This window comes from Phascolarctos cinereus, unplaced genomic scaffold, assembly GCF_003287225.1.
Source record: "Phascolarctos cinereus isolate Bilbo 61053 unplaced genomic scaffold, phaCin_HiC Scaffold_7;HRSCAF=346, whole genome shotgun sequence".
Classification (NCBI taxonomy): Eukaryota; Metazoa; Chordata; class Mammalia; order Diprotodontia; family Phascolarctidae; genus Phascolarctos; species Phascolarctos cinereus.
In genome coordinates, this window is record NW_027556180.1 from 147617389 (window position 1) to 147645282 (window position 27894).

The 27894-nt window shown below is 34.3% G+C and overlaps 1 protein-coding gene across 4 annotated transcripts in view; it reads right to left on the reverse strand.

Annotated features, from left to right (window-relative positions):
• UGGT2 (UDP-glucose glycoprotein glucosyltransferase 2) overlaps positions 1–27894 on the reverse strand; it is a 209007-nt gene that overhangs the window by 115760 nt on the left and 65353 nt on the right. For all 4 annotated transcript variants that reach the window (XM_078147263.1, XM_078147264.1, XM_078147265.1 and 1 more), the window contains exons 13-19: positions 26061–26196; positions 20418–20549; positions 10065–10229; positions 9521–9644; positions 9323–9421; positions 4279–4373; positions 25–231 (exon numbers count right to left, since the gene is read on the reverse strand). In XM_078147263.1, the coding sequence (XP_078003389.1) occupies positions 25–231; positions 4279–4373; positions 9323–9421; positions 9521–9644; positions 10065–10229; positions 20418–20549; positions 26061–26196 (958 nt within the window). The remainder of the gene's footprint in view (positions 1–24; positions 232–4278; positions 4374–9322; positions 9422–9520; positions 9645–10064; positions 10230–20417; positions 20550–26060; positions 26197–27894) is intronic.

Genomic DNA, 27894 nt, shown 5'->3' on the forward strand with positions numbered 1-27894 from the left:
GTTTTTATACAAGCAGTTACTGACCGGGAGAAGAAATGTCTTTATTTTTACTCCAGTGTTCAAGGCTTCAGCAGTTTCTTCTTTTGCCAGTTTATTAAGAAAGCTTCTTAAATAGCTGTTTTCCTGTGTAAGAAAAGCTGCCAAAATTCCTCTAGAAATAACTGTGTTTGCTTCATTTATTTTTGATGTAGGATTATAAATAACTCCCAACCGAGTATGAATACTTGTTTTCTGTTAAACAACAAAAAAATTACTTAAAATTTTATAAATATAAATCTCTCTAACCTATTTGCTAGCCAGATTTTCTTAGAATGGTACATTTTTTGGCTTTTATTTCTAAATGTTATAATTTCATTCAAAAACTAAATTATTATTTTGTAAGAGGAAAAAGTGACTGATATTCAGTTGCAGAGACACATCTACTTCATTACAATGTACTGATCAAAGGACATTTTGGAGGAGAAAAGGAAACATTTTAAGGATGAGAACACACAAGAAGAAACTGATTGCTTATTTATCACAGGGAACATAATTTCCTTAGCTATTTAAAAATTCTTAATTTTGCAATTTTCAACAAAAACATTCAAATAAAAAAGCAAAATGAAAAATGATCATATAAAAATCCATAAACTCCATTATTTATAATTAGTTTTAAAAGTACATATTAACTTGAACCAAATAATTCACAAAGGCATTCTGTTTACTTCCGTGTTTTTTCTGTTTTTATTCTGTGTATCTTTTCATTACTGATATTTCATGCATATGGTGATTCTGACTTCTTCATTCTACACAGCTTCATATATGTATTCCTATATTTCTTTGTGTTCTTCATAATTGTCATTTCTTATGATGCATGAATATTCTAATGGCACCATCATCTTCTTAAGTCACCTTGGTTCACAACTGGAGTCATAGATTCCTTCTTCTTCCTCTACCTTCATAATTAATAAGCTAAGTATTGTTGATAAACCACCTCTAAAACATCTCTTGCCTCTGGTTTCCTCTCTCTCTACTCACATAGCCTGTATCTTTGTTTTAAATGATATTACCTTTCACATCAACTATTGCAATAGTCACTAAATCTCATTGCTTCCAGTGTCTCCTCTCTCCAATCCATCTTCCATATAGTTGCTAAATTTATATGCATAAAATACAGATCTTAAAGATAATCCAAAAATACAGTTTTAAAGCAACCTATCCCTTTCTCCTTTTTCTATTGACTTTTGTAAGCAATTCATTGTCCACGTCCAGTCACTTTCCATGCTCAAAAATCTTTATTAGTTCCCTATTACCTCTAGGATAAAAAACAAAATCCTAAGCTTGGCATTTGAATCCCTCCACGACTGATTCCCTCTTCCCTTCCCATTCTCTATTCCAGTTGGATTCTCTAGACACACTGACCTGTTAGTTGTTCCCTGTATATTACAGCTCTCCTTATGATTTGCATAGGCTATTTTCCCCCATACCTAGAAAGGACACATCCTCACTGATACCTTGTTGAATCTCAAGATCTGAGGCTTTTTTTGACACTTGGTATCTTTTCCTACCTCAGATACCTTGGTGGTGAATTTTTGGGCTATGGCAACACACGAAACAAAGAAGATACAAAATATTGCCGCATCTCTTTTCAAAAAGACTTCATTAATTAACACAGGCCTGCACAACCTGCAGCCCATGGGTCTCTTACAGCCAAAGGATTTCCTCTATATACAAAGGATGTTTTCCTCTTCATTTTTCGTGGCCACTAAAATGTATGCTGCAAGCGGCCTGAGGGCCATCAGCGGCCTATGGGCCACAGGTTGTGCAGGCCTGAATTAACAGATCTATCCACTGTACAATAAATAGCATACTTGTTGTCAGTTTCTTACCTATCAAAATATACTATATAAAAAACGGTGCCTCTGGTTTGTTTTAATTTGCATTTATCCAAATATTAAAGTTTGAATGATTTTTTTCAGGTGGTTATTGAAAATACCTTTGACTTCTCATCCACACAGGAATGGAAGGTAGTGAGTGCTGAACTTGAAGTTATAGGATCTTAATTCATTTAAAATACCAGCTCTGTTATTTACTACATTTATGACTTTGGGGAAATCACCTAAACTTTCTGGTCCTCAGTTCTTTCATCTATAAAATGAATGAGTTGGATTAGAGGAACTCTATGGCCTCTTTTAAGCTTTATATCTATGATCTTACTTTTTCAAATCTAGATTTTGTATGACAGAAGTCTGTAAGGAATTTACAGGAAAGCTTCTCCCACAACTTGTGGGTTTTTAAAATCCTAAATGCATTACTTTTTGTTTTACAAAACCTTTATTTTTTACATAATCAAATCCATCTATTATGTCTACTATAAATTTTCCTATTTGTTGAATTCATGAGAACTTTCTTTTCCTAATTTTGATAAATATAACATTCCAATTTCAGCTCTATGTACTTGAAATTTATCATAATAAATGATATAAGATGTAGAACTAATCTCTTCTACCCTAGCTACTCTGGCTCTAGTTTAAGATCTGGAAATAGGAATTTCCCTATTTCCTAGGATCAATGAATTCCAAATACTGGAATATAGTTATATTTCTATTGAATTTATTAAAGCTTTTTATGCAATTATGATGCTACTACTATACATATTTCTGAAACCCATAATTATTTTCAGTCTTCCAATATGCTTCTCAACTGTTACGATGTTGTACAACTTACGTGTACTATTTTAGGTTCTGGGGTACTGTAAAACTTTTGGCATAAAAATATAAGCCTACAGACACCCAGAAAAAATGAATAAAGAACATTCACACTTCTTTTGGCTATTATGAGGGAGAGCCTTTCAAAAGATCATTCATCTATTGTGAATGTTTTTGTCATACTGTAGAAAGAGCATATAGCTAGTTTCTCAGATGGCAAATTATCATGAGTTTCCAGTGAAGTCTGAACAGAAATTTAATTTTTGTAGTAGACTATACATTTCCCTGATCTTTGCTTTTTTCCCCCCAAAGCATAGGCCTGTAGATCATTAAGAATTATCTACATGTTCTCTGAGATGGTTTGACACTAAATATAATCTCTAAACACCAGGAGCGTATTTATTTATACTTCAAAAACAATATGTTAATTCATGTCAATATAAGCAAAAATTCAGAGAGAAATATTTTAATGTCTTACATTGTATGAGTATAATAAACTAGTGATTTTTTTCAGTCAACAAGCATTTATTTTTTTCAATTTAATATTTTATTATCTCTCAATTACATGTAAAAATAATTTCAAAATTCATTTTTTAAAAAATTTGAGTTCCAAATTCTCTGCCTCCCTCTTCCATTCTTGAGGAGGCTAGCAATTTGTTATATATTATACATGTGCAATTATACAAAACACATTACTATGTTAGTGACGTGTTATAGCTTTTCAATAACTACCATATTATACCTTCAGTCTTTTCTAGGCTAAACTTTCCAGTTTCTTTAATTGCTTGTCATATACCAATATCTATATTCCTTTCACAGTTCTAATCACCCTCTTCTGCATGGGCTTCAATTTGTGAATGTACTTTCTAAAATTTAGTACCCTGAACTGATAATAGTATTCTGTGTACTTCTTCAAATCCTATACATGTAAAGCATTTTGTTTTTTTTTTAAACCCAAGTGTAGAGCTTTGCCTTCATCCCTATTCAATTTAATGTTATTAGCTTTGGTCTATCCTTCTGGCCTGTCACAATCTTTTTGGCTCCTATCTCTGTTTGTAATCTAATGTTATCACTTATTCCTCCTGGCTTTATAACATCTACAAATATGACAAGAACACTATTGATTAAAAAAAAAAACTACAACCCTGAATATACCTCAGATACCTCAAGTTAAGAGAAACATCCCTTCTAGTTGATAATGATACTGAGTTCAGGCCACCAGTTCCAAATCCACCCAAGTATACTACCTAAATCCACCTTAATCTAGCCTATATCGCACCATCTTCTTCACAAGATGAACATGAATTATTTTTTAACAATGGTTTCCTGAAATCTAGGTATATTATGCTTATAGCATTCCCTCAACCTACCATTGTGGTTCCCATGTTAAAAAAAGAAATGAGCTTAATCTGACATGATCTGTTTTGGATGAAGCCATGCTGCTTTAGTCTTACTTTAGTCTTTTTAGAACTATGCTCAAATCAATTAAATTTACATCCTAAAATGTTAAAAAATAAAGAACAAAGCATATGTGTTTTGTGTTAGTTGAAACACACTAAAAATTTTATACTGTGGATATCTTGAAACTCACCATGTGTTTCAAAGCATTTAAAAGTAGTTTTCTCCCAGATGGCTTGTCGAAATCAGCAATAACCCAAATGGTGACTGCAGAAATTACATCTTTATCTGAAAGTTAAAAATAAACTAGTAAAAACACTTCCAAATTAAAATTTAAAGTAGGTGATATTTTCCAGATAATGTGATTAGAAAAAATGATTCTATATTTGCTGAATTTTTAAACGAAGCTCAGGTATAAAACAAGTGATTTTTGCTTTAAAAATTTTTATGTATGCTAATTTTTATAACAACTATCCATTTCACAAGATTTATGATGAAATAAACCCAGATACCAAAAGAGACTCAATTTCTAAGGAAATATCAGTAATATGCTTTTAGTAATGATGAACATTTTCATATCGGGCTTATCACATGATTGTAGTGGCTATCAAACTAAATTGCCTTCCACTAGGCTTTCTTATTTAGCCAAAATCCAGATATTTCTTGCATATCTATATGACAGCACAACAACCAAAACTTCTCAATACCATATGTAGTGAAACAATATTTAGCTAGCTTTTAAATAATATTTTATCTTTGAATATATTTTGCAATAGATTTATCCTGTCTTGAAGCTAGGATGTATGGCTCAACAAAATTTTTGGCTCAACAAAATTTTGCCATAAATGGCATAACATCTTTTTGAAAGGAATACAGCAAAGTAGAATTTAGTACTAAAGAAAGGAACATAACTTTTTTTTTTTTGGCTAGGCAATGGTGTTAAATGACTTGCCCAGGGTCACAGGGTAAGTGTCTATGGCCATATTTAAACTCAGGTCCTCCTGACTCCAGGGATGGTGCTCTATCCACTGTGCCACCTAATTGTCCCTAAGGAATATAACTTTTAATGTTGAATAGGAAAGAACAACAATTTTCTCAATTGTGCAATTGTTTTCTAAGTTCTATTGAGGGACCTGTGACTAATTACCTTAGCATAAACAGTATTAATTGATTTTTTTCTGATAATTTCTTGGATTTATAATTAAATTTCTTATTCTTTATGTCCTGAGGTCCCATAAGCTTAATAATGCCAGACAATAATTAATTTACTTTAAATATACTTTAGAACATGTCCAGTATTAATCCAGTATGACTTCCTTTCACAGAGTCTAAGTAAATGAAGGGTGGAAAAAACCTCTGCCTTTTAGGTCATATTCGATTCTTGGCACAATTTATTGTGACCTGGGCAAATATCTTTTGAAGGAATACCGTACTTCTCTGACTCCATCACTATATCCCCCAAATAAACAGCCTCTCCTGGGTTGCTACATAGCCATTCCATTCATATAAGCTGTAAATGGAGGTTAATCCATTTATTAAAGAGCATTTTTGGGGGCTAGAAGCCTGAGATTTGGAGCTAAGAGGGATCTTAAAGTTATCTATTCCAACCCATGTTTTATATGGCAAAGTAGGGAGCATAGTGATTTTGGTTTCTATTTATAAGTAGAGAACAGCCACCAATACCAGTTGGACCATCTTAGTCTTGCTCCCAACTTGATTTGTAGAGCAACAAGGACATCATTATTACAGGGTTTTTAAGGGATTGGGGAGGAGGGAAGAATCTGTCATGGGAAGGCTAATTGTATACCCAGAGACTTAAAGAATAAATTAGTAGGGGGCAGCTAGGTAGTGCAGTGGATAGAGCACTGGCCCTGAAGTCAGGAGGACCTGAGTTCAAATCCGGCCTCAGACCAAACACTTGCCACTTACTAGCTGTGTGACCCTGGGCAAGTCACTTAACTCCAATTGCAAAAAAAAAGAATAAATTAGTAGCAGTCCCAGTCCTTCTTTGATCTTTCCCTTTTGTTACCAATATGCATAAAATCCTCCCTTCTCTTACTAGCTTCAGCTCATTCTGAATTTTTGTCCTCCTCACTTTTTTCTTAAGAATGTCTTCTCCTTTGACTTTGAATTCCTTTGAACAAACTACTTATATATGCTATGTTTTTATATTCATCCTCCACTGATGGCCTTTGTTACTTTGTTATGAATGCAACTTTCTGGAATCTGAGTTAGCTTTTCTTTCATTGATACGTTTCCTGTGTACCCATACCGATCTTTTAGATAATTAACTCCCCATTTCCCTATTTACTGAATTTGGTTCTTTTGTGTACTCAGAATGTGCCATCCATCCTGGGCTGACTTCTCTAGTAGAATATTAGGCCGCAGGATACTAGCTATCTTTTCTATGGATGCTTTTTAAATTGCTCTCCCTAAGCCTAGGAGGTGTGTCAGATTATATATCTAGTTTTCCTCCACTTCTCTATTACAAAATCTGAGATTAAATAGGCGCTTGTCTACAAGATTGTCATAGCTTTCACCCCACATACCAGTTTATCACAATTGATAAGAAGCAGAGCCAGTAAAGAACTTCCCCTTGTTGATTTTTCTACCTTTCGAAAGATGAAATTATTATCATGACAAGTTGAGAAATAATTAGCTGCTCTAACTCTCTTTCTGGCAGAAAGAGTAATAGTGAATGTCTTGATGACTGAAGTCTCCCACCACTTTAATATCATGCCTTTGTACCAGGCTTGTAACCCGTTTCCTAAATGTATCATCTATTTCATTTCTGCCAAGGTGGTCTGCAGTAACTTCCCAAGATGATAGTGCTTCCTTCAAATGCTTTCCCTAACATTCTTTACGACTATACTTTTTAGATTTCATCTCTTTATTATACAGTCTTATTTTAAAAATTGATATCTTTTGTTTTTATATCATCTTTTGTCCATATATCTATCCACACATCCATCCATCCATCATCTATCTATCTATCTATCTGTCTGTCTGTCTGTCTATCTATCTTCCTCCTCCCTTACCTACAGAGAAATAACATGAAACAAAGAGAAACAAAAGCAGTTCAGCAAAACTAATCAAAACATCAATCTATCTGGCATTATATGCAATATTCCACAACTACAGTCCTTCTCACTTCTGTGATGAAGAAAGGTGTATTTTTTTTTTGTCTCTCCAGGACCCAAGCTTTGTCATTATAATTACACAGAGTTTAGTTCTACAATTTTTTTGTTCCTTTTATTTATACTGTTGTAGCATTGTGTAAATAGTTTTCCTGGTTCTTCTTACTTCAACTTTTCATCAACTCTTTTAAGTCTTCCTATGTTTCTCCATATTTTTTATATTTCTCATTTTAAGGTATAGTCATATTTCATTATATTTATGTTCCAAATTTAGTTGGACCAGTCACGATTGACAGGTATCTATATTTCCAATTCTCTGTTACTACAAAAATTACTGATATAGATATTTTAGTATATATGGGGGTCTTTCTGTCTTTGAGTTCTGCAACCAGCTAGCAGGGCAATCTCTTGGTCAAAGGGTATGACCATTTAAATAACTTTCTTAACATAATTCCAAGAAATCTAAATGCCTCTTTCAATCCTTTCCTCACACCCAAGTTTGTAGCCTATCATTAACAAGGACTTTTATCCCCAAGATACTCACATCATTAAAGTACTCTGTCAGTAGTCGTGTACCTATTTACTGAAATATTCTGTGGCTTCCTGTGAAAATAGGGCCCTTAATAAGAGCCAAATTAATAAAATTGTTGGAAATGATGTCTCCTAATTTAATGAACTCCCCAAGTACATCATTTTATACCAAGGGGAAAATCTACATTTCATTTTTAGAAGAAACTCTTCTCTACCTTTCAAGTTAAGATTCACTTATCTAAAGGAGACTATTACACATTTACAGCTAAACAGAATGGAAACCCTACAAGCTTAATAGGGTAGTGATCCTTTTAATTACCCTATCTATTGTTCTACATATGTACACAACACTACCATTCACTCAACATCAAATACTGTCCCTATACAAACTATGAATACTACCCTGAGTACTTACTTCCCTCCATGCCCACACTAGTCATAATTCCAATTACCTAGGTGAGATTTAACCAACACAGATGGGGGAGACAAAAAGGAGAGACATCTCTCTGCCTTCCTTACCTAAAATCTTTGCTACATACAAAAAGGTGCCTCTTAAGAGCAGAGGACAGATATCTAGAGAAATTTTATATGGGTGTCCTACCCATATGGGGAATTAGGATGAGATCACATAACTATGGGCACTGGTAAGGCTAAAAGACTTCAGTGCAGTGCAAATAAGGAAAGAATTGACAAAAGCATCTTTTTCTCTCTTCCTGTAATTTCCACCTACTGGATTTAGTTCTGTGCTCTGAAGTTAAATTCCTCTTCCACATGATAGTCCTTAGATATTTGAAGATAGCTACCATGTTCTCAGCCTTAGTCTTCTATTCCCAAGGTTTTACCATTTTTAAAAAATGTTCTTCAAGTATCACGGTTTTCAGAATTTTAACTATCTTGTTTGCCCTTCTCTAGATAGACTCTAGTTGGTCAAGATTCTTTTTAAAATGTAGCAAGCAAACTTAAACACAAAACTCCAAATGTCATCTGACTAATGCATAGTACAGTGGGGAAACTACGTTCCGTGATCTAGGTTTGGTAATATTTTAGAATGAGATTTGTGATCTCATTTGATGTGAATTATCCAATGAAGGAGATAAAACCCCATCATTGTTTGTCTATTCTGTGTGACTCTCTTTTTTCTCCTCTCAGAAATTTATTGAGTAGGGGTAAAGGGAACCTAATATCTAGGGGAGTCTTCCTTTAATTCTCTTGATACCACAAGAATACCAATTAAGCACCTAGACTGTCCACTGGTTATCCTTACTCTCAAATTCTATGGATAAGATAAGTTTTAAAAGAAAAATTTTAAATGGAAAAAGATGCCACTTATTGATAAAAAGCTCCATTAACACTCATTACCAAGGTATGGTAGGAAGAAAGAGGTTATTGTTTTGGCTTTACAGAAAAGCTTCAGAGCTTTTATTGACCTGAGTTAATACTTAAAACTTTCAATAAAGCCAAGACTCTCCAGTCAAAATATCCAAGATAAAAATGTGTTTGTTACAAAAATTCCTTTCAGAAAAGTTACATTTTTTGGTGTTATTATAACGTTTAACACAAATATATTACCTTTTCTGGATAAATAATACATGTTCTCTGCAATTGTGGCACTCTTGTCTTGCGAATCCAAGAAGGAGAAAGTAGAGAAATCTTCAATATCAACCGTCACTGAAAATTTTCATATTATATTAACATGAGTAAAAATAATACATAATAACAGCATAGGCAAGGAGTGCTAATAACAAAGAAATTAACAGATGGATTTACCTGATGTAGATATTAAATTAAGATATTGTCTTTTGTTTCCCAAAACAACAGGATTTATGCGAGGTACTATATTATCTCGATCCATGAGAAAATTTATCACATCCATCTCATCATTTAACAAGCCCTGTAATAAAATTTTTACTTACTTAAGTAACTTTAAATATACAGATGAGAAATTTCCTAGAAGTGAAAACTAGACATTATAGCTATAGTGCATATAAATATTATTTGTACCATTATGTTTAGCATAGGCATTTTAAAATTGCATGTAAAAAATAAATTAATGAATATATATCACATATATGACCTTAGCATTTTCAATAAAAATATAAGAAGAGTTCTTCCTTCTTCACTAAGTCAATCTTAAATATGACTATGTAGCTTACAAAATCTTAAATAAAATATATTGACTTTTAAATCAATATTAAATCATTAAAGATGAACATTAGCTTTAAATATTTATGAAATACTTTTATTATTATTATTATTAATATAATAAACAATTCACCTTTATCTCATGTTCCTTCAGAAATTCTAAACATACCATAAAAACTGCCCTTTGCAAGAATTCAGCTGTATTCATGATCCTTTGGAGGATGATTTTATCAAATTCTTTGGAATTTATTTCTTCACTTGTAATGGGTTCACCATTAAATAATGCTTGAGGCAAAGGACCCAGTGCAGTTTTTTTATAAAAGGTTGCTCCTGCCTATTCAAAATTATAAGAAAATTAAATAGGTTATGGTTAACTATAAAGAAATAGCTACTAATAAAGAGAAAACACTAAGAACTTAATGTAGCTCAGTTCATTTTCAGAAGTTACAAAGATCACTTAGAATCTTATCATTTTGGCCTGATTTTTTCTAGACTTTTTTTAAAAAAAGATAATCAAAATAATTTTACAAATATTTTTAAAACATTTACATACATTTAAAACATCATATAATGATGTTTCATAAATATAGCATAGTCGGGGCAGCTAGGTGGCACAATGGATAGAGCACCAGCCCTGGAGTCAGGAGGACCTGAGTTGAAATCCAGCCTCAGACACATAACACTCACTAGCTGTGTGACCCTGGGCAAATCACTTGATCCCGATTGCCTCACCAAAAAGATATAGCATAGTCATATAAAAAAGCATTCTTTAAATATGAATTTTCCAGATAGACCATACAGCAACACTTCAAAAGATTTGTGACTTCATCAGTATGGGTGTACTCTCTAAAATGCTCAAGTTATTGTCCTTCTGCATTGCCAGTCCTAGATGTGTCTACTGATGTATTAACTCAGTAGACTGTCCATTAAACTGTATATGATGGTCTAGATTAGTAGGCAATTTTTTTATTCACTTCATTTTTCCTAAGTCAAAATGTTAAAATTATTTCCTAAAAAAATTAATCATTTTTGGTGCAAAGATTTTATAAATGTTTAATTTCATTTAGATTATTCGGGATTTGTTCTATATTAAGTGGCCTCAAACAGTTACACTTTGATGGTTCTTTAGCCTGTTTTCTTAATATTATAGTTTCTATCCAATGCTGCCAACTGTTATGTCTTCTTGTTATTAGTCCTGTTGTCTATAATCTGTTTTATTTTTTGCACAATTGTCTGGGTGCGTGTGGTTCCAATTTTCCTATAAGTTAGGGTAAATTGATTTTGTGGTCAATATTTGGCACTGAAAAGCATTTTTCACTTATTCCTAGCTATATTCCTGAAATCTTATGACGTTATTTTAAATGCTAGCATTTATCTTAAAGAGATTTAAATTGCTTTAGAAATATTAGCCCATTAAAGCTAATGACATTCTTTAAAATGCTATGTTATGTGGAGATAATTATGGGAGGATGTCTCTCTCATAGTCATTGCCAGCAAGATTCTTGCCAGAGTCCTCCTTAATAGGTTAATTCTTCACTTGGAAGATGGTCATTTACCTGAAAGCCAGTGTGGCTTTAGAAAGGGTCAAGAAACAGTTGATATGGTGCTTGCTGCCCAACAACTCCAGGAGAAATGCCAGGAGCAGAACAGAGGTCTGTATACAATGTTCATTGAATTGACCAAGGTCTTTGATACTGTCAGTTGTGAGGACTTGTGGAAGATCATGGCAAAATTTGATTGATCAGAGAAGTTCATCAGTATTATATGCCAGTTTCATGACAGCATACTTGCACAAGTTCTGGATAATGGACAATGCTCTCACACCTTCCCAGTCACCAATGGAGTAAAGTAGGGCTGTTTGCTTACTCCTATGCTTTTTAGCATGATGTTTTCAGCACTGTCGTTAGACACCCTCACTGAGGACAAAAATGGTATCAAGATCAGCTACTGCACTGGTGATAAATTATCTAACTTGAAAAGGCTATAAGCCAAGGCAAAAATGGAGGGAGGGTTGGCGTGCAACTTTTTGTTCACAGACGATTGCGCACTCAGTGCAGCCTCTGGGGCTGAGATGCAACAGAGTATGGATTGATTCTCTGCTACTTGTGCTAATTTTGGCCTGACAATTAACATTAAGAAGACAGAGGTTCTCCACCAGCCAACAGCACACCATCCGTATCTGGAACCATCTGTTACAGCAAAGGGAAAATTTTTTTTAGTACTCTAGATAAAGTTCATTTACCTTGGCAATATACTTTCCAGGGATGTACACAAAGATGATATATGCATCACCAGAGTCAGGTAAGTGTTTGGGAGGCTAGAAAGGAAAGTGTGAGAGAGAAGAGGTATTGGGCTGCCTACCAAAATGAAACTCTACAGAGCCATTGTGCTGATCTTATTTCTGTATGCCTGTATTCCCATTTGAATTGTCTTGGGAAGACTGTGAAGATCACCTGGTAAGATAAGGTACTGGACCCTGAGGTGCTTTCTTGAGCTGAACTGCCAAGCATTAAACCTCTACTGCAGAGAACACAATGCCAATGGGTTGGCCACATTGTTTGAATATCAAATGTATGTTTGCCTAAAAGATTATTTTATAGAGAACTCATACAAAGCAAGTGCTCACATGGAGGTCAGAAGAAGTGATACAAGTACACTCTCAAGGTTTCTCTGAAGAACATGAGACATGGGAGACACTGGCAAAGGACCACCCAACACAGCACGCCCACATCAAAGAAGGCACCATGCTTTATAAGCAAAGCAGAAATGCAGTAGCTCTAAAGAAATGTAAGATGCATAAATTTAGAACCATCTCCTCTCCAAATGTTCATAAAGACTATTTGTGCCTGACTCTCTGTGCCTGTGGCACTATCTTTGCCTGTGGTAGAACCTTCTGAGCTCATACTGTTCTGATTAGCCACAGTTAGACACTTTGTACTTTGACCCCAACATAATGAGGTAATTTTGGTCCTCTTTGAACACAAAGGACAACAATCAACGAGCCATACTCCTGAAATCTTAAGATATTAATTTATATGCTGGCATCTATCTTAAAGAGACTTGAATTATTTTACAAATATTAGTTCAGTGAAACTAATGACATTCTTTAAATTTAATTTTTTATTATTTGGAGATAAGCAGCATAATTCTTTTTAATGAAGCATTTATCAAAACTTAGAAGGTGATTAATTGTAAATTCAATTAGAATCAATTCAATAAAAATTTTTAAGTGCCTACTAGGTGTCAGGCACTATGCTAAGCACTAGGGATATCAAAAAGGTCAAACAACAGTCTCTGTCACCAAGGAGCTCATTTTCAGAGAGCCTTTTTTTTTTTTTGCTTAATCACACTTTGTAAATAAGAAAAAACATTTTTGGGAATGTGTATATGGGAGGCCACTTTGAGAAATGATAGTGATGTTAAAAAAAAGTCCATAAAATAACTTACAAAAAGAACTCAAACCTAAAAGCAGTGGTTAGAGAGTAAGAGCTGAAATGAAATGATTGGAGAAGTTATGGCTTTTGAAAAAAAAAGGCACATCTGGTCTGTCATTTTTACTTAATTTCATCAAACTTATTTGTGTATATGTTTTATCCACCTCATTAAACTGTAAATTCCTCAAGGACAAGGACTGTCTTTTTCATCTTTATATCAGATACTTCATAAATGTTTGCTGAATTGAAAAGGGGACATTTAGTTTATTCATTCAACAAATATATACACAGCACCTACTGTATATAGAGCTCTACACTACTTGCCCTGCCAGCTTTGGAAGGGAAAGATCCGTGGCTGGGCCAGACATTCCACTGCACTCTCTCTGGACTCCTAAAGCTCCCCACTATTGTCTGACTGCTACGACCTAACCTCTCTCTACTCTCCAGTCTCACAATTCCAAGTGCCTTTTGGATATCTCCAACTGGATGTCCAATAGACATATTAAATTCAACATATCTTTTCCCCTTTATCCCTCCTCTCTTCAAACTTTGTCCTCCTCCTAACTTCCCTATCACTGTAGAGAGTACCTTCATCCTTCCAGTCACCCAGATTCACAATCTAGGTGTCATTCTATACTCTTCATTCACATTCACCCCCTATCCCCCAATTTCCATTCTGTTGCCAAGTCCTTCAGATTCTACCTTTGCAATATCTCAGGCAATTTATTACTTTTTTTGGTTAATTTGTTATATCACAGGCAATTTGTTCTCCTCTCTTCTGACAGTACTATCAGCCTGGCTTAGGTCCTCATCACTTCATTTCCAAACTACTGTAATACCCTATTGATTGGTCTTCCTGCCTTAAGTCTCTCTCAATTCTAGACTATCCTCCAGTCAGCTGTCAAATTAATCTTCCTACAGCACAGGTCTGATCACTGACACCCAATCGCCATTCAGAACAGTCCAGTGGCTCCTTATCGCCTCTAGGATCCACTGCTCAGAATTCCAAGTTCTCTATAATCTGTTCCCCTTCTCCTTTCCCAGGCTTCTTACATCTTACTCCCTTCACATACTTTCTTGATGTTCCTCACACAAGATTTCCCATCTTCCAACCATATATTTTCATTAGCTGCCCTCATGCCTTGGAAATCTCTGCCTCCACATCGCTGCCCCATGGTTTCTTACAAGTCTCAGCTGAAATCTCATCTTCTGCAAGAAACTTTTCTGATCCCCCTTAATGCTAGGGCCTTCTCTCTGAGATTATCTCTAACACACACACATATGTATACATACATACATACATACATACATACATACATACATACATATACATATTCTATTTGGACACAGATGATTACATGTTATCTCCTCCATTAAACTATAAGGTCCTTGAGAATAGGGATTTTTTTGCCTTTTTAAAAAAAAATCCCCAACAGTTAGCACAGTGTCTAGCACATAGTCGCCCATGATAAATGCTTGATGATTTGACTTAGAGCACTGTGCTTGGTACTGGGGCAGAAAAAACTTTGGATTAGACAATCATTTGCCTTTAAGGCATTTGGTCTAGCTGGGAAATTACGTAAACACAGATAATTACACATAATTATACATGATAATTGAATTAGAGAAATACAAAACATTGCATTCTGTGAAGAACAAGGGTAGAGAAGAAGCTTTCCTGACCAGCAGGATGCAAGGTTTCATGGAAAAAGTGGCATTTGACTGTTAAAAAATGATTAGGAATTCAGCACGCAACAATGGAGAAGACAGACATTTGGGCATAAAGAATATGTCAGTAAAGAAAAGGAGTCTGAAAAGAACAGGGCATATTGAAGAGATGAAAGATAGTATAATCTATTTGAAGTGTAATATGCATGGAGAAAAGTAATGTGAGATAAGGATACAGAACTCTGATACCAAATTATGGAAGGCCCTGAATGTCAGGCATTCAATTCATTAGCAGACATAAGAAAACTGTGTTCTGCCCTCTGCAAACAGAAGGTTAGCAAGACGTTGAAAAAACTTTATAGTGTTAACCCCAGGATGTGAATGTGAAGCTTTAAAAAAAAATTAAGTTAAAAAAGCTAATAAAAGCAAAAATATGACCTACATCTTAAGAGTATGTTTACTTATATACTAAATTTCAATGCTATCAAAGCATTAGCTATGGTGGATAAATATAAGAAGGACAAGGGAAAAATATTTGCAAGGTTCATTTGCACTAGAAATTAGGAACTATTTGTGCATAAATTGATAAAGTAAGCACAGAATAATCCTGTTAGGAGTGTCATTGGCAGTATTTATGAGAACCAGACAATGTGTACAAAAAAGGAGATAAATGGGAGGGCACTGAGGTACCACTGCCCAAAGCTGAGCAAGTTTTGACCTCTTTTATGGACCTGCACCCAGTTTTAACAATATAATAACTTATGACTCAAAACTGTGGCTATGTCAGGGACAAATAAAATCTCAGAATTCTTTCTGATGACTGCAAATGTGATTTTGAGACTTCTATCAGAGATAGGCCCATGGGAAAAAAAATAGTGTTTTCATGTGCTAATCTCTAGCATGTGTGCCAATAGTCACCAACTGCTGTTTTAAGCTATACAGCTGTGGATGTAGAATTATCAGAATGTTGGAAAGACAACTTAAATTTTATTTTGGATGTAACTACCCAAATAAATTAAAAATAGCAAAGTTTTAAATGCTCCCATTACATATATTAGAATTTTCAGCAAATCTGCTTGAGTTACTGGACTCACATTCTTTTCTAGATTTAATTTTAGAATCACAAGAACATTCTAACCTAGAAAAGAGAAACTAAGAACTTTAAATAAATTAATTTCAACAAACCATTATAATCTACTGAAAGAATATCTTTTATAGTATACTGTAGAGAGACTGACATTAACTTTATATTACATAACATTGCTAGAAACATGATGCATATGTACCATAATTGTAAATCTTAAAATTCTCTAAAGGAAAATAACTGACTTAAGGTAAATTTCTATTAGTACCCTACATTTTGCAATTTCAATATCTGTAATTTTATAAATTTGTGATGTGTAAATTTCATTATTACTTGCAAACAGTAAAAGTAATAATGAAGTAAATGTACCTCTTACCGTGAGAAATCATAAATGACTTTAAGACTTCAAAAGATCTGTGATTTTAGCTGAAGGCTCTCCTTCCACCCAGGGCCCTAGTATGTCTTAGTAGGTGGTTTCACAAGTTACTGTGACCAAAAAATATCTATCAATTAGTGGCCAGACTTCTGGTGAAAAGCCTCTCCACACTTGGGTATTTGACTCTGGGATTACAGACACAGAGAATGTCACCAGGCTTTTCAAGCATGACAAGATCTGCTGGAGATTATGATTAACATTCATAATTTCTAAGAACCCAGGGTCACCACACCATGATTAACTTTTGAATAATTATATGGATTTTTGATCTCACTGATGTGAGTCCCCCAATGATGAAGATCACAAATTATCTAGGCCTTGTCAATACTGCATAACTCTTGCCCATATTTTCTTAAAAATCTTCCATGGAGGTTAACGCAAGGGCCTTTTTCTATATCTCTTGACATTGTAGTTGAAATACATACATCGAGGCCTTTTCTGATCCCCTCAGCTGCCAGGGACTCACCTCCCAAAATCCCTCCAAATGATCTTGTATTTATGTTATATATAATTAAATGTGTATATGCCTCTCCAGTAGAATAGAAGGTCCTTGAGACCAAGCACTGTTTCATTTTTGTCTTTGTATCCCCAGTGCCTAACAGAGTACCTGGCATACAGCAGGTGCTTAATAAATACTTTCTGACACATTGATTTTATGGATACCAATGGAACATGTTGGCTGTTCATCATGAGCCACTCCATTTTCTTTTAGGAGACAGTCAACTTTCACTCTTCAGAGACTGTGGTGTTCCATTTATCTTACAGAGGAGATCAATAGAAGACAATTAATGCTAAATGGATAAGCCTTTGCTAGGGAAAAGCTCAGGGTCCTTAAAAGCACAGCAACTTCTTAAATGTAATACAACTCACTCTTCTCCTCTAATTCAATTCTTGATCCAGTTCATTATCTATCTTCAGTGTCTACCCAAGAGAAAGGTTCTGACAGACCTGGCAGTCTACAGATTAATTTTTTTGCTACATGGTAATTGTTTTCTTATTGTATAAGAAACATATATAAAAATTAATATGTTCAGTTTATTGCATTAACAACTGCAGGTGAATTCAATCCAATTTAGCATACATTTGCTAAATTCCTGTGATGTGTTTAGTATCCTATTTGATTAAGTAGGGAAATTAAAACAGTATAAGGCACAGTTCTGGTTCTCAAGAATCTTCCAATTAAAAGATCAGACAACTGTAAGACATGATTCATTTGGACCCCTACTCTATTCCAATCAGTACTAATCAGCTTGATATGATTCCATAGGGGTAGTGATTATAAGTTCTGCATATTGGGCCTTAGAGCTATGAACTGTATATTGTAAGTTTACTTGCTTCATCACAGGAAGGCCCTTCACCCTTGTTTTTCCTTGTTATGGTGACCAAGCCCAGCTTATTTTTGTACCTCCAGACCACTCTCTCTTGTCCAACATGAGCAGGTGACCATCTTATGACCACTTAGTCAGTGGAGATGCCCCATGCTTCACCCAACCCAAGATTCCCCTGCTGACATACCACTTTTTGCCTGATACATCATTTTTGGCCCTCAAATCAAGGTCTATCAACTAATGGAATTCTGTATTTTGTGTAGCCCCTCTAGAGTGTTCAAGTATCAAATGTGGTATCAAGCCTTATAAAAATAATATCCTGGAAGAAGGGGGCACCTTAGATGTGTGGGGATCTGAGGTCCCCTTCATTAGAGGGAACCATGGACCCTTTAACAAAGTGCTCTGGCTCAATGCTCTGCCTCAGTAGTTTTTCTTGCAGGTTGGAACAATTATAATCCCCACACAATACATACAGAAAATAAGTATACGGGGTATCCATCCAAGTCTAGCTTTAAGCTTTAATAGCTGATGTTTGGGACACCCTGTATAATATTATTATAGGATGTCAAAATAAATAGTGCAGGAAGCAAGTGCTCTAGAAATTCTAAATGTCAATACTTAAGACATGCAGAACTGGGAAAAGGCTGAATTAAGCAACAAAAATACTTTAATGACACCTGAAATCAATATGTAAATATATTGAAAAAATGACAGAATTGTACAACTTGAAGAAAATTAGAGATCTCCAAGTTTTCTGGATGCCCCATCCTATATGTCCTTCCTGCACACTCTTCAGGCCAACCAAACTGACCTTCTCTTTGTTCCTCAAACATGCCTTTCCATCTCTCATCTCTGTATCTTTGCAGTGTTTCTCTCACATGTCTGGAATGTATGCCCTCCTTAATAGAATTTCTCTCCTTCATTAACATGAATCTTAGGCACCATCTGCTGTAGGAAATCCATCCTGATGCTTCCAACTGCAAGTGGGCTATAAAACTACCTTGTATTTAGCAACTTTATATAAATTTGTATTGACCAACTTTATATTTATGCTACATATAATGTGTATTTTTATATGTACTTGTCTCTTCCATTAGAATATAAGTTCTTTATGAAAAGGAAGGGTTTAATTCTTTGATTTATATCCATAGCATTTTGTATAGTGCCTGGCACTTACTATTAATATTGTTATTATTAATAAGAGCTAGAACTTTTGTAGTGCTTTAAGATTTACAAATCACTATACAAACATTATCTCATTTTGTCCTCATAACAACCCTCAGATGTAGGTGCTATTATTATCCCTACTACACAGATGAGGAAACTGAAGCACACCGAAGTAAAATGACTTGCCTAGGGTTACACAACTAATTAGTGTCTGGGTGCAGATTTGAACTCAGGTCTTCCTGACTCAATGTCCAGCACTCTTTCCACTGAGCCACCTAGTTGCTTTAAATATGTGTTGATTGATTCATTGATACATATGGAACAGAAAAGCTAGAAATATAAATATGAAAAAGATTATCTACTAAAGCCTTTCTGTAGTGACCCACATGTGATCTATAGTCCTCAAAGTCTAAGCCATCAGAGAACAAACTCTGGCAGTTCCTATCAAATTGAAAGGGATTTCATTGCTGTTTCAGTAAAAGTCATGTGTAATCTGTTTAAGTACTAGGCTAGGTAAGCCCAGAGAAATTCATCACCTAATATACTTTTGTTTGGATGCTGTATTCTTAGGTATAAAGGCCATTTGAGATGTGCTAATTTATGGTAAGGATTGGTCAGTCAGTGAATGTGAAGAGATTCTGCCCCACAAGAGTTAATATAGCTTGGTAGCTCAAAAGAAGACGACTCTTTTCTGAAGAGCCAGATTCAATTTGATTGGAAAAAAGCAATGGTCATGCAAACAAAAAAAGTAAAATGGGGGCTAACATTTTCTTCGAAATTAATCTGCATTATATTATCTTAAATACACAACAACATATTAAAGAATATAGTTACAAATTGATTCTAGGACACATTCTTCTAAATCACATTCCAGGAGTCATGCAAAGTCTCTTCCTGTTTGTTGGCCTTTGGAAACCTGCTCATACCTCTAAGTCATTCTGGTTTCAAATGATATACCCTTCCTTCTTAATATTGCCATATCAAACTCCTATGGTAAGCCTGTGTTCTCACTTAGAGAACATTCAAGCTGTCCTCTCTTTTAAACTTCATCCCAATCATAACACTGCCTTCTCCCTCTTTCCATATGTCTTTTCATCCCATCCACTGAAAAAAATTTGATTTTCAGACCTCAAACACTCTAAATATAATTCAACCCCTTTCAAGAATTCCAGGAACCATCCTTCTAGGACCAAATGCCATTCTCCTCTGAGTATAGCTAATAGTAATAACATAAGGCTTTTCTGTAGGCCACTCACTATTTTTCCCTTCGCACATGGAATATAGAACTCCTAATTTAAAAACATAATATTGTGTTCTTTATGAATATTTTATGATAAGAATAAATACTTAAGAGAAAAACTGCTTTAATTTTACTTTTGGAACTTTTACTCCCTTTTCACAATACCTTTCTGTTTGTGTCATATTCAGAATGGACTCCCAGGATATCCTGAAGATTAGCATCAGGGAATGTAGTTTGAAAAACACTTTTAATGATGTCCACAGTTAATAAGTCTCCTTCCTTCACATTATGGTACATCTGTGAAAACAAGAATATCATTTTTTTACCTTTAGAGTAGCCAGTTTAATTTTGTATTGTTATATAGCTTGATGAAAATGGCTAAAGAGCATAACATGTCTTGTATTGGTATAAAAATACATAAAGGTCATGTATCAGTAATATATAATTGCATGAATAATATCTCATGTTCTCTAGAAAACAAAAAATAAGTAATATCTCATTTACCCTAGAAATAAAATGCATTCAATAAACTGATAAAATAGAATGTTAGAACTAGATGAGGATCATTATCATCATACGCTTTAAGGTTTGGAAATGACTTTACATTTATTCTATCATTTGATTATCACCAACAATCCTATGAAATACATGCTATTATTACCCCATCCCCCATTTTACAGATGAGGAAACTAAGACTAAGAGAGGTTAAGCAATTACTAGGTCTTTCAGGCAGGATTTGAAAATTCCTGATTCCTTATCCAGAGTCGTCCTTTATTCTATAGATGATGAAACTCAGGCTTATAGAGGTTAAATGTTCACACAGTACACAAGTTCACATAGTGAGTCAGTGAGAGAGCAAGAACTAAAACTTAGGTTTCCTGATTCATAATCCTGTGCTCTATACTACACTGTCACCAAGTAACTTATAAAAGGGATTTAAAAAACTGTTTAACTGTTACTAAGTTCAGTCTCAGGCAGCCCCAGAACAATTCTGGTCATATAGGTGGTAGAAGAGCTGTCTCTGCCTTCCTTTCTCACCCCCTCCATCAGTTCTGGAGGTCCCAGAATCTACAGGATGGCCAGGCAGGAAGAACATCATTTCCAGGGGCACTTCAGCATCTTGCTTTGGATGCTTGACTGCTCACAGAGTCTGAATTACATGGAAATCAGTAACTCTGTTCTTTCTGTTGCTATGTAGGAATCCTACTCCAAATATCTGCCTTGCCATTGCCTTTTGAAATATCCTAGGTTTTACTGTCTGCCCTGCCCCTGGGCCCTGCATTTCCCTAGCACTGTCATATTAATTATTTAAGTAATGTAAAGAGCTCTGGGACTTACCATCCATCCTAATATCATACCCTTGGAACTTGTAATGGACCTTCTTTTTAAGTTGTCTCTCTCAATTAGAATGTGAGCTCCCTGGGAACAGAAATTGTCTAGATTTTTCATTTTTTATCCTCAGAATTTAGTACATTGTTTGGCAATATTTTTATGTAATAAAATAAAAGTACACAGTGTACACTTAATAAATGCATTCATTTCATTCATTTATTCACTGTGTTCAATGAGATCAGGAACCTTAATTACTAAATAAAGTAATACTTTATTTTATTTCATATACATATGTATTCTTGAAAATTAAATCTTATTCTCCCACTTACATTTAAAATTTCAGAAATGAACTATTTTAATTTCTGATTATGATAAAAAGCAAGAACTAACACCTAACATTTCAGCTTTACTTTTCTGTGACCATTAACCTTTGTTACGTAGTTTTTTAAAAAAAGTGATAGTTGTGTTTTGTTTTTACATTATAAACATTTTCATATCACTACCACTTTGCTAGAGATCTTAGTTAACAAAATAAAAGTTAAATAAAACTAATATAGTGACCACATCTGAAAGTGCATGCAACATTTCATGCCTGTAGGAACTTCCCCACCTCTTTATTTAAAAAATAATTCAACCAAAATCTATTTGGCAAAGTAGATAAGATGTATCCTTGACAAAATCCTCCAAACTATACTTGTTAACTTTAATAAGGAGGAGAGAAAGGAGAACAAACAATTAGCTGGAAAATACTCAGGATCAAGAAATGTAGACTTCAAAAATCTCACAATACATCATAAACAGTTTTGACAATAACAGAATTAGAAGGCACTGAAAACAGTGAGCAAAGATCATAAATACAAAAAAGGCTGATTAATTGAGTATAGATATTTTAGTCAAATGAGAATAAGTTTTTTATATCTTTGACAGCAAAAGTCAAAATAAAAATGCAGTTACAGGGATAGAAATAAGATGACAATACTATGTGAGATTATAACAACTGTTATCTGAACTACTAAACAAGCTGTCGACTTCAAAAAAATGGGAAATTAACAAAAGTTAAAACATCAGTCCTATCACCACTTCTTAGACAAATTTAAGCAATGGCATACTCTTGCCATAACAGCACGGCCAAAAAGACTAAATAATGCAAAAGAACCAGAAAATGTGATCTCTTCACCAATCAGAGGTGCATGGCAGTCAAAGGCAAACAAATTAAAGTACAAGTTAATTTATGAAATGTTACAGAACAAAACAATGGAAATTGATATCAACATCAACTCAGTAGACTGTAGAAAGAAGTTGAGAGGAAATAGGCCAAGAAGGAGCTTAGGATAAAACTAAGCTGAATCAAGTCATCTCAAGAACAATTATATGAAACCAGGAGGAAAACAAATAAATGTGAAACGGAACTATCTGGAAGTGTATATGTAACACTCTAATCTCACTGGCAATGACAGTGCTTCCACCACTCTTGTACTCCAAAATTTTAATTCCTATTCTACTATAACAAGGTAGGGCCATGGATAAAGTCAAGAAGACCTTGTTAACTTGACCAAATACACAGAGAATCAATTTGTGCAGGAGGTAATACTATTTTTAAATGTAAGTGAGGATCAGTTTTAAAGATCTCAAAGGGGAAAAGATTCTAAACACCTGGAAAAGTTTTTTTTTTAAAAGAAACTGAGAATATATTAGCACCTTGCAATCCATATGTCTACATTTTTCATCTTTAGTAAAATGGTATATTCACAAATTGAGGTTATCCTTAGTCAAAATATTATAAGAGGAGAGATAGTTTTCACAGATTTTTTTCTACAGAAAACCACATCTGTACAGTCAGGTAAATAACTGAAAGGTATAAAGAATACAAAATCCCACAGGGTCAACCATTTGTCACTTTTAAGAAGGTATCTGACTGAGAAACACAAAATTTAGTCTTAAAAACCACCCTCAAAAAAAGCAAATGAAAACATCATTCCATTTTATGGCAGATATAATTATCTTCAATAAATGAGATGACTTTTCTTTCCTAAACCTCCTTCTACTTGATCAATGTGGCTTATGACAGTATTGAAAATACCCCTTCTGGACCATATTCTTATTTGCTGTGCTTTCATGACACTTTTCTCTGGATTCTTCTCTTATTTCTCTGTCTCAATCTCCTTGGTTGGATCATCATGTTCCTCATACCCACTATGTGAACATGTTTCCTTAAAGCTCTCTCCTCAGCTCTTCCTCTTGGTTATTTCTTCAGTTGCCATGGGGCTGATCATCACTTCTCTATATACATGGCTCCCAAAGACATATTTCTAGATCTAATATCTCTCCTGAACTTCAGTCTTACATTACCCATAGCTGATGGACATATTTTCATGGGTGTCCCCAAGGCATTTTGAACTCATCAAGTCCAAAAGAGAACTCATATTTATTCCCCAAATCATTGATTCTACCACTTTACAATCATTTATGAAACACTTAATTTGTGCCAGGCACTGCTGTATGCCAATATAAAGAAAAGCAAAAACACAGTCCTTGCCCTAAAGAAGCTCACACTCTAAGGGGGAAGACAACCTATAAAAAACATACTTCCAAGACACATATAACATAAAAAGAAGGTGATCTCAGAGCAAAGGAACTAGGAATAAATGAGAAGATTAAGAAGTATTGCTGCAGAAGGTGGAATTTGAGGCAAGTCTTGAAACTAACCATGGTAGCCAGGAGCATCCAGGTATGGAAGACAGCCAAAAAGAACACAAAGAAGGAAGACACAGTATCATACATGAGATATATGAAGTATAAATGCCACTGGGATCACAGTCTTTGGGGTAGAAGGAATAATGTAAGCAAACTGAAAGGGAGAGGGAGAGAGGCCAGGATATGAAGGGTTTTAAGAAAAACTAAACAGAAGATCGTATATTTGATCTTGTAGTAAAGAGCCACTATTTATTGGGTGACATGGTCAAACCTAAACTTTAGGAAAATGACTTTGGCAGGTGAATGGAGGATAGACTGAAATGGGGAAGAGATTTAAAGTGGGGAGAACAACTAGAAGGCTATTGTAATAGTTTTGGCATGAGGTGATGACAGATCGCACTAGGGTGATATCTATATGAATGGAGAAAAGAAAATATGTAAAAGATGTGGTGAAGATAGAAATGATAGTACCAAGTGAGAGTAAAAAGTCAAAGATGGTAATGAGGTCCAAATTTTATTCCATATCTTTGATACCTTTCCCTCTTTTATATATCCTCAATCAAAACCTCAATACCACAACACCATCAACATCGTTACATTTTATAGTATAAACCTCTTCAGTGTGTACTTGGCATATAGCCCAGCTAATTTTGTGCTTCTTTGTTTTCTTTGGTATCACTTCCATTTTCCCAAGAAGGAAATTATGGACTGTGATGTGAGATGTGCAATGCTGTAGTCTCTAGTATCCTTGGTGATGACTAGAGTTTGTTGTTAAAATCTTTACAGATCTTTTCCATTTTTTGTTTTTCTCCTGTCTACCGCATCCAAAAATATCTCCATACTGACTAAGGGTGGTTTTCTAGTAATCTCTCTTTAATTTTGTTTTGGCTTCTATTGCTTCTTTTTGTTTCAAGAAGTGATAGTGTTTACAATTTTCCTTTATCCTTCTGTGTTAGATTTTGCTGGTATTACTTTTGGCTGCCATATCATTCCACTGAGTAAAGAGAGCAAATGTTTGTCAATTGAGGAAATTTCTAGGATATTCTAGTATTAGTATAACAATTGATATACATTGGATATACTTCTATAGAAAATTATTGCAATTGGTGCTGATGTTTGCTCCTTCATTCATTTCTCATTTTTTGACACTGACAACTCATTTGAATGGTGAAGTCTGGAATTGTATTAATTATATGTTATATTTTCCCCATTTTTCTTCTCTTAATTCTTAATAATTTTAAGAATTTCTTCTCTTAATTCTTAATTATTTGCTTCTAAATGTCAGTGGCTGACTGTACAGCTATCTGGTTTAGGAATAACTCCCACAGAAGTAATGTAATTTTATATTTCTTAAAATATAATCAATTGTACTTTATAATGTCATTTGGTGATCAAAACGTCCAGGGCCTCATTACTACAATTAAGGGATTGCATTCCTCTTGTATAACCTTTGCGAATCAAGAATTATTTGCTTGAAGAATACAATATACACCATACTGAGACGTTATGGTAGGGCCTCAGTAGAGGTAGAAATTAATATTTGATGGCTATTATAAAGCACCAAATAAATTTATGACAACAATATATAAATTGTTAAGAGCAACCATTCATTCCATACATAAAACACACACTTATTTAAATTTTTTAAAATTTCTTTCCTTATTTTAAAAAATTGGTCCACAAACCATGGCAATTTTCTCTTCCTAAATTTGCATGATACAAATTCAAGGGAAAATAAAATAAATGATCTAAAATAAATTATCCCCTTCTACAAATACTTACCTTCACTATGGCAGAAAAGGCTTGTGTGATGTTATATTCTTCAACAATGTAACTGATAACTCGCCAAAGGGCAACTCCAGCATTATTGTGCCCATCAATTACATCATCTGTATTAAGAATGAAAACAAAACCTATTCTGGGAAGAGAAAGATGAATGAATTTAACAGCTTCATCAAACACCATAATATTTTAAATAACAAAATATATTTGGAGGAAAAAAAAGTCAAGAATTTCAAGGGAAATAATGATAAAAAGTGGGAAGGAAGGGGGCCTAGTGGTACCAGATTCCAAACTAACATAAAAAAACTGTAATGATCAAAATTATTTAATACAGGTTAAGAAAAAGAGAGGTTTATCATTGGAACAGATTACAAACACAGTATACAGAAGCTTACATTTGATAAACACTAGGAAACTATAAAAGAGCCTGAGAGAAATGAGGTATAGATCAATATCTTCTGCCATACACCAAGATAAGTTCCAAGTGGATACGTGAGAGACATAAAGGGTGACATCATAAACAAATCAGAGGATCAACCAAGAAATTATCTTTTCAGGTTTTTGGACAGAGAAACAATTGTTGAACAAGCAAGAGATAATGGAAGGTAAATTAGATAAACTATTTTTTCTAACTGGGAACTGTGTTGGATCATTGGTTTGATCAGAGGAGCTAAGTTTTTCACAGCTGATCATCATTACAATATTGCTTTTACTATGTACAATGTTCTCCTGCTTCTGTCACTTCACTCTGTGTCAGTTCATATAAATCTGCTTAGGTGTTTTGAAAACTTTGTCCCCATTATTTCTTTTAGCACAATAGCATTCCATCACAATCATATACCACATCTTGATTACCCATTCCCCAATTAATAGGCATTTCCTCAATTTGCTATTCTTTGCCACCACAAAAAGAGCTACCATAAATATTTTTGTACAAATAGGTCCTTTCCTCTTTTCTTTGACCTTTTTGGGATACAGATCTAGTAGTGGTATAGCTGGGTCAAGTGGTATGCACAAGGGTTTTACAGACCCTTGAGCATAGATCAGAACAGTGACCATATCATTCCCTGGATCACATGACCTTGGAAACACTGAAAACTTATAAACTCCCAGAACCAGTTGTGAAAACAGCAGCAACAAAAACAGGAAACTTAGAACAGCCACTTCTCCACCCAGGTAGGCAGAGCCCAACTTTAACATAAAGTTCAAAGTCAAGAAATAAGACAGAAAAATGAGTAAACAACCAAAAAAAGAACTCAACTTTAAAAAGCGACTATGTTGACAGGGAAGCTCAACAAACTCAGAAGACAATGAAGTCAAAACAGCTACAGGCAAAGCCTCAAAGAAAAATGCAAATTGGCCACAAACTCAACATAAATTTCTGGAAGAGCCAAAGAAAGAGCAAAAAAATTATTTTAAAAATCAAGTAAGAGTAGTAGAGGAAAAATTGGGAAAAGAAATGAGAGTGATGCAAGAAAATTATGGAAAGAGAATTAACAGCTTGGTAAAAGAGGCATAAAATACTGAAAAAAAAAATACCTTTAAAAAACAAAATTTGGCTGAATAGCAGAAGAGGTATGAAACCTCACTGAAGAAAAGAACTCCTTAAGAAAAAGAACCGGCCAAATGGGGGAAAAAGGTACAAAGCTCACTGAAGAAAATAATTCCTTAAAAATGAAAATTTGGCAAGCGAATGTTAATTACCCCATGAGACACCAAGAAACAATAACATATAGTCAAAAGAATGAAAAAAATCATAGAAAATATAAAATACCTCATTGGAAAAACAACTGACCTAGAAAACAGATTGATGAGAGATAATTTAAGAATTAGT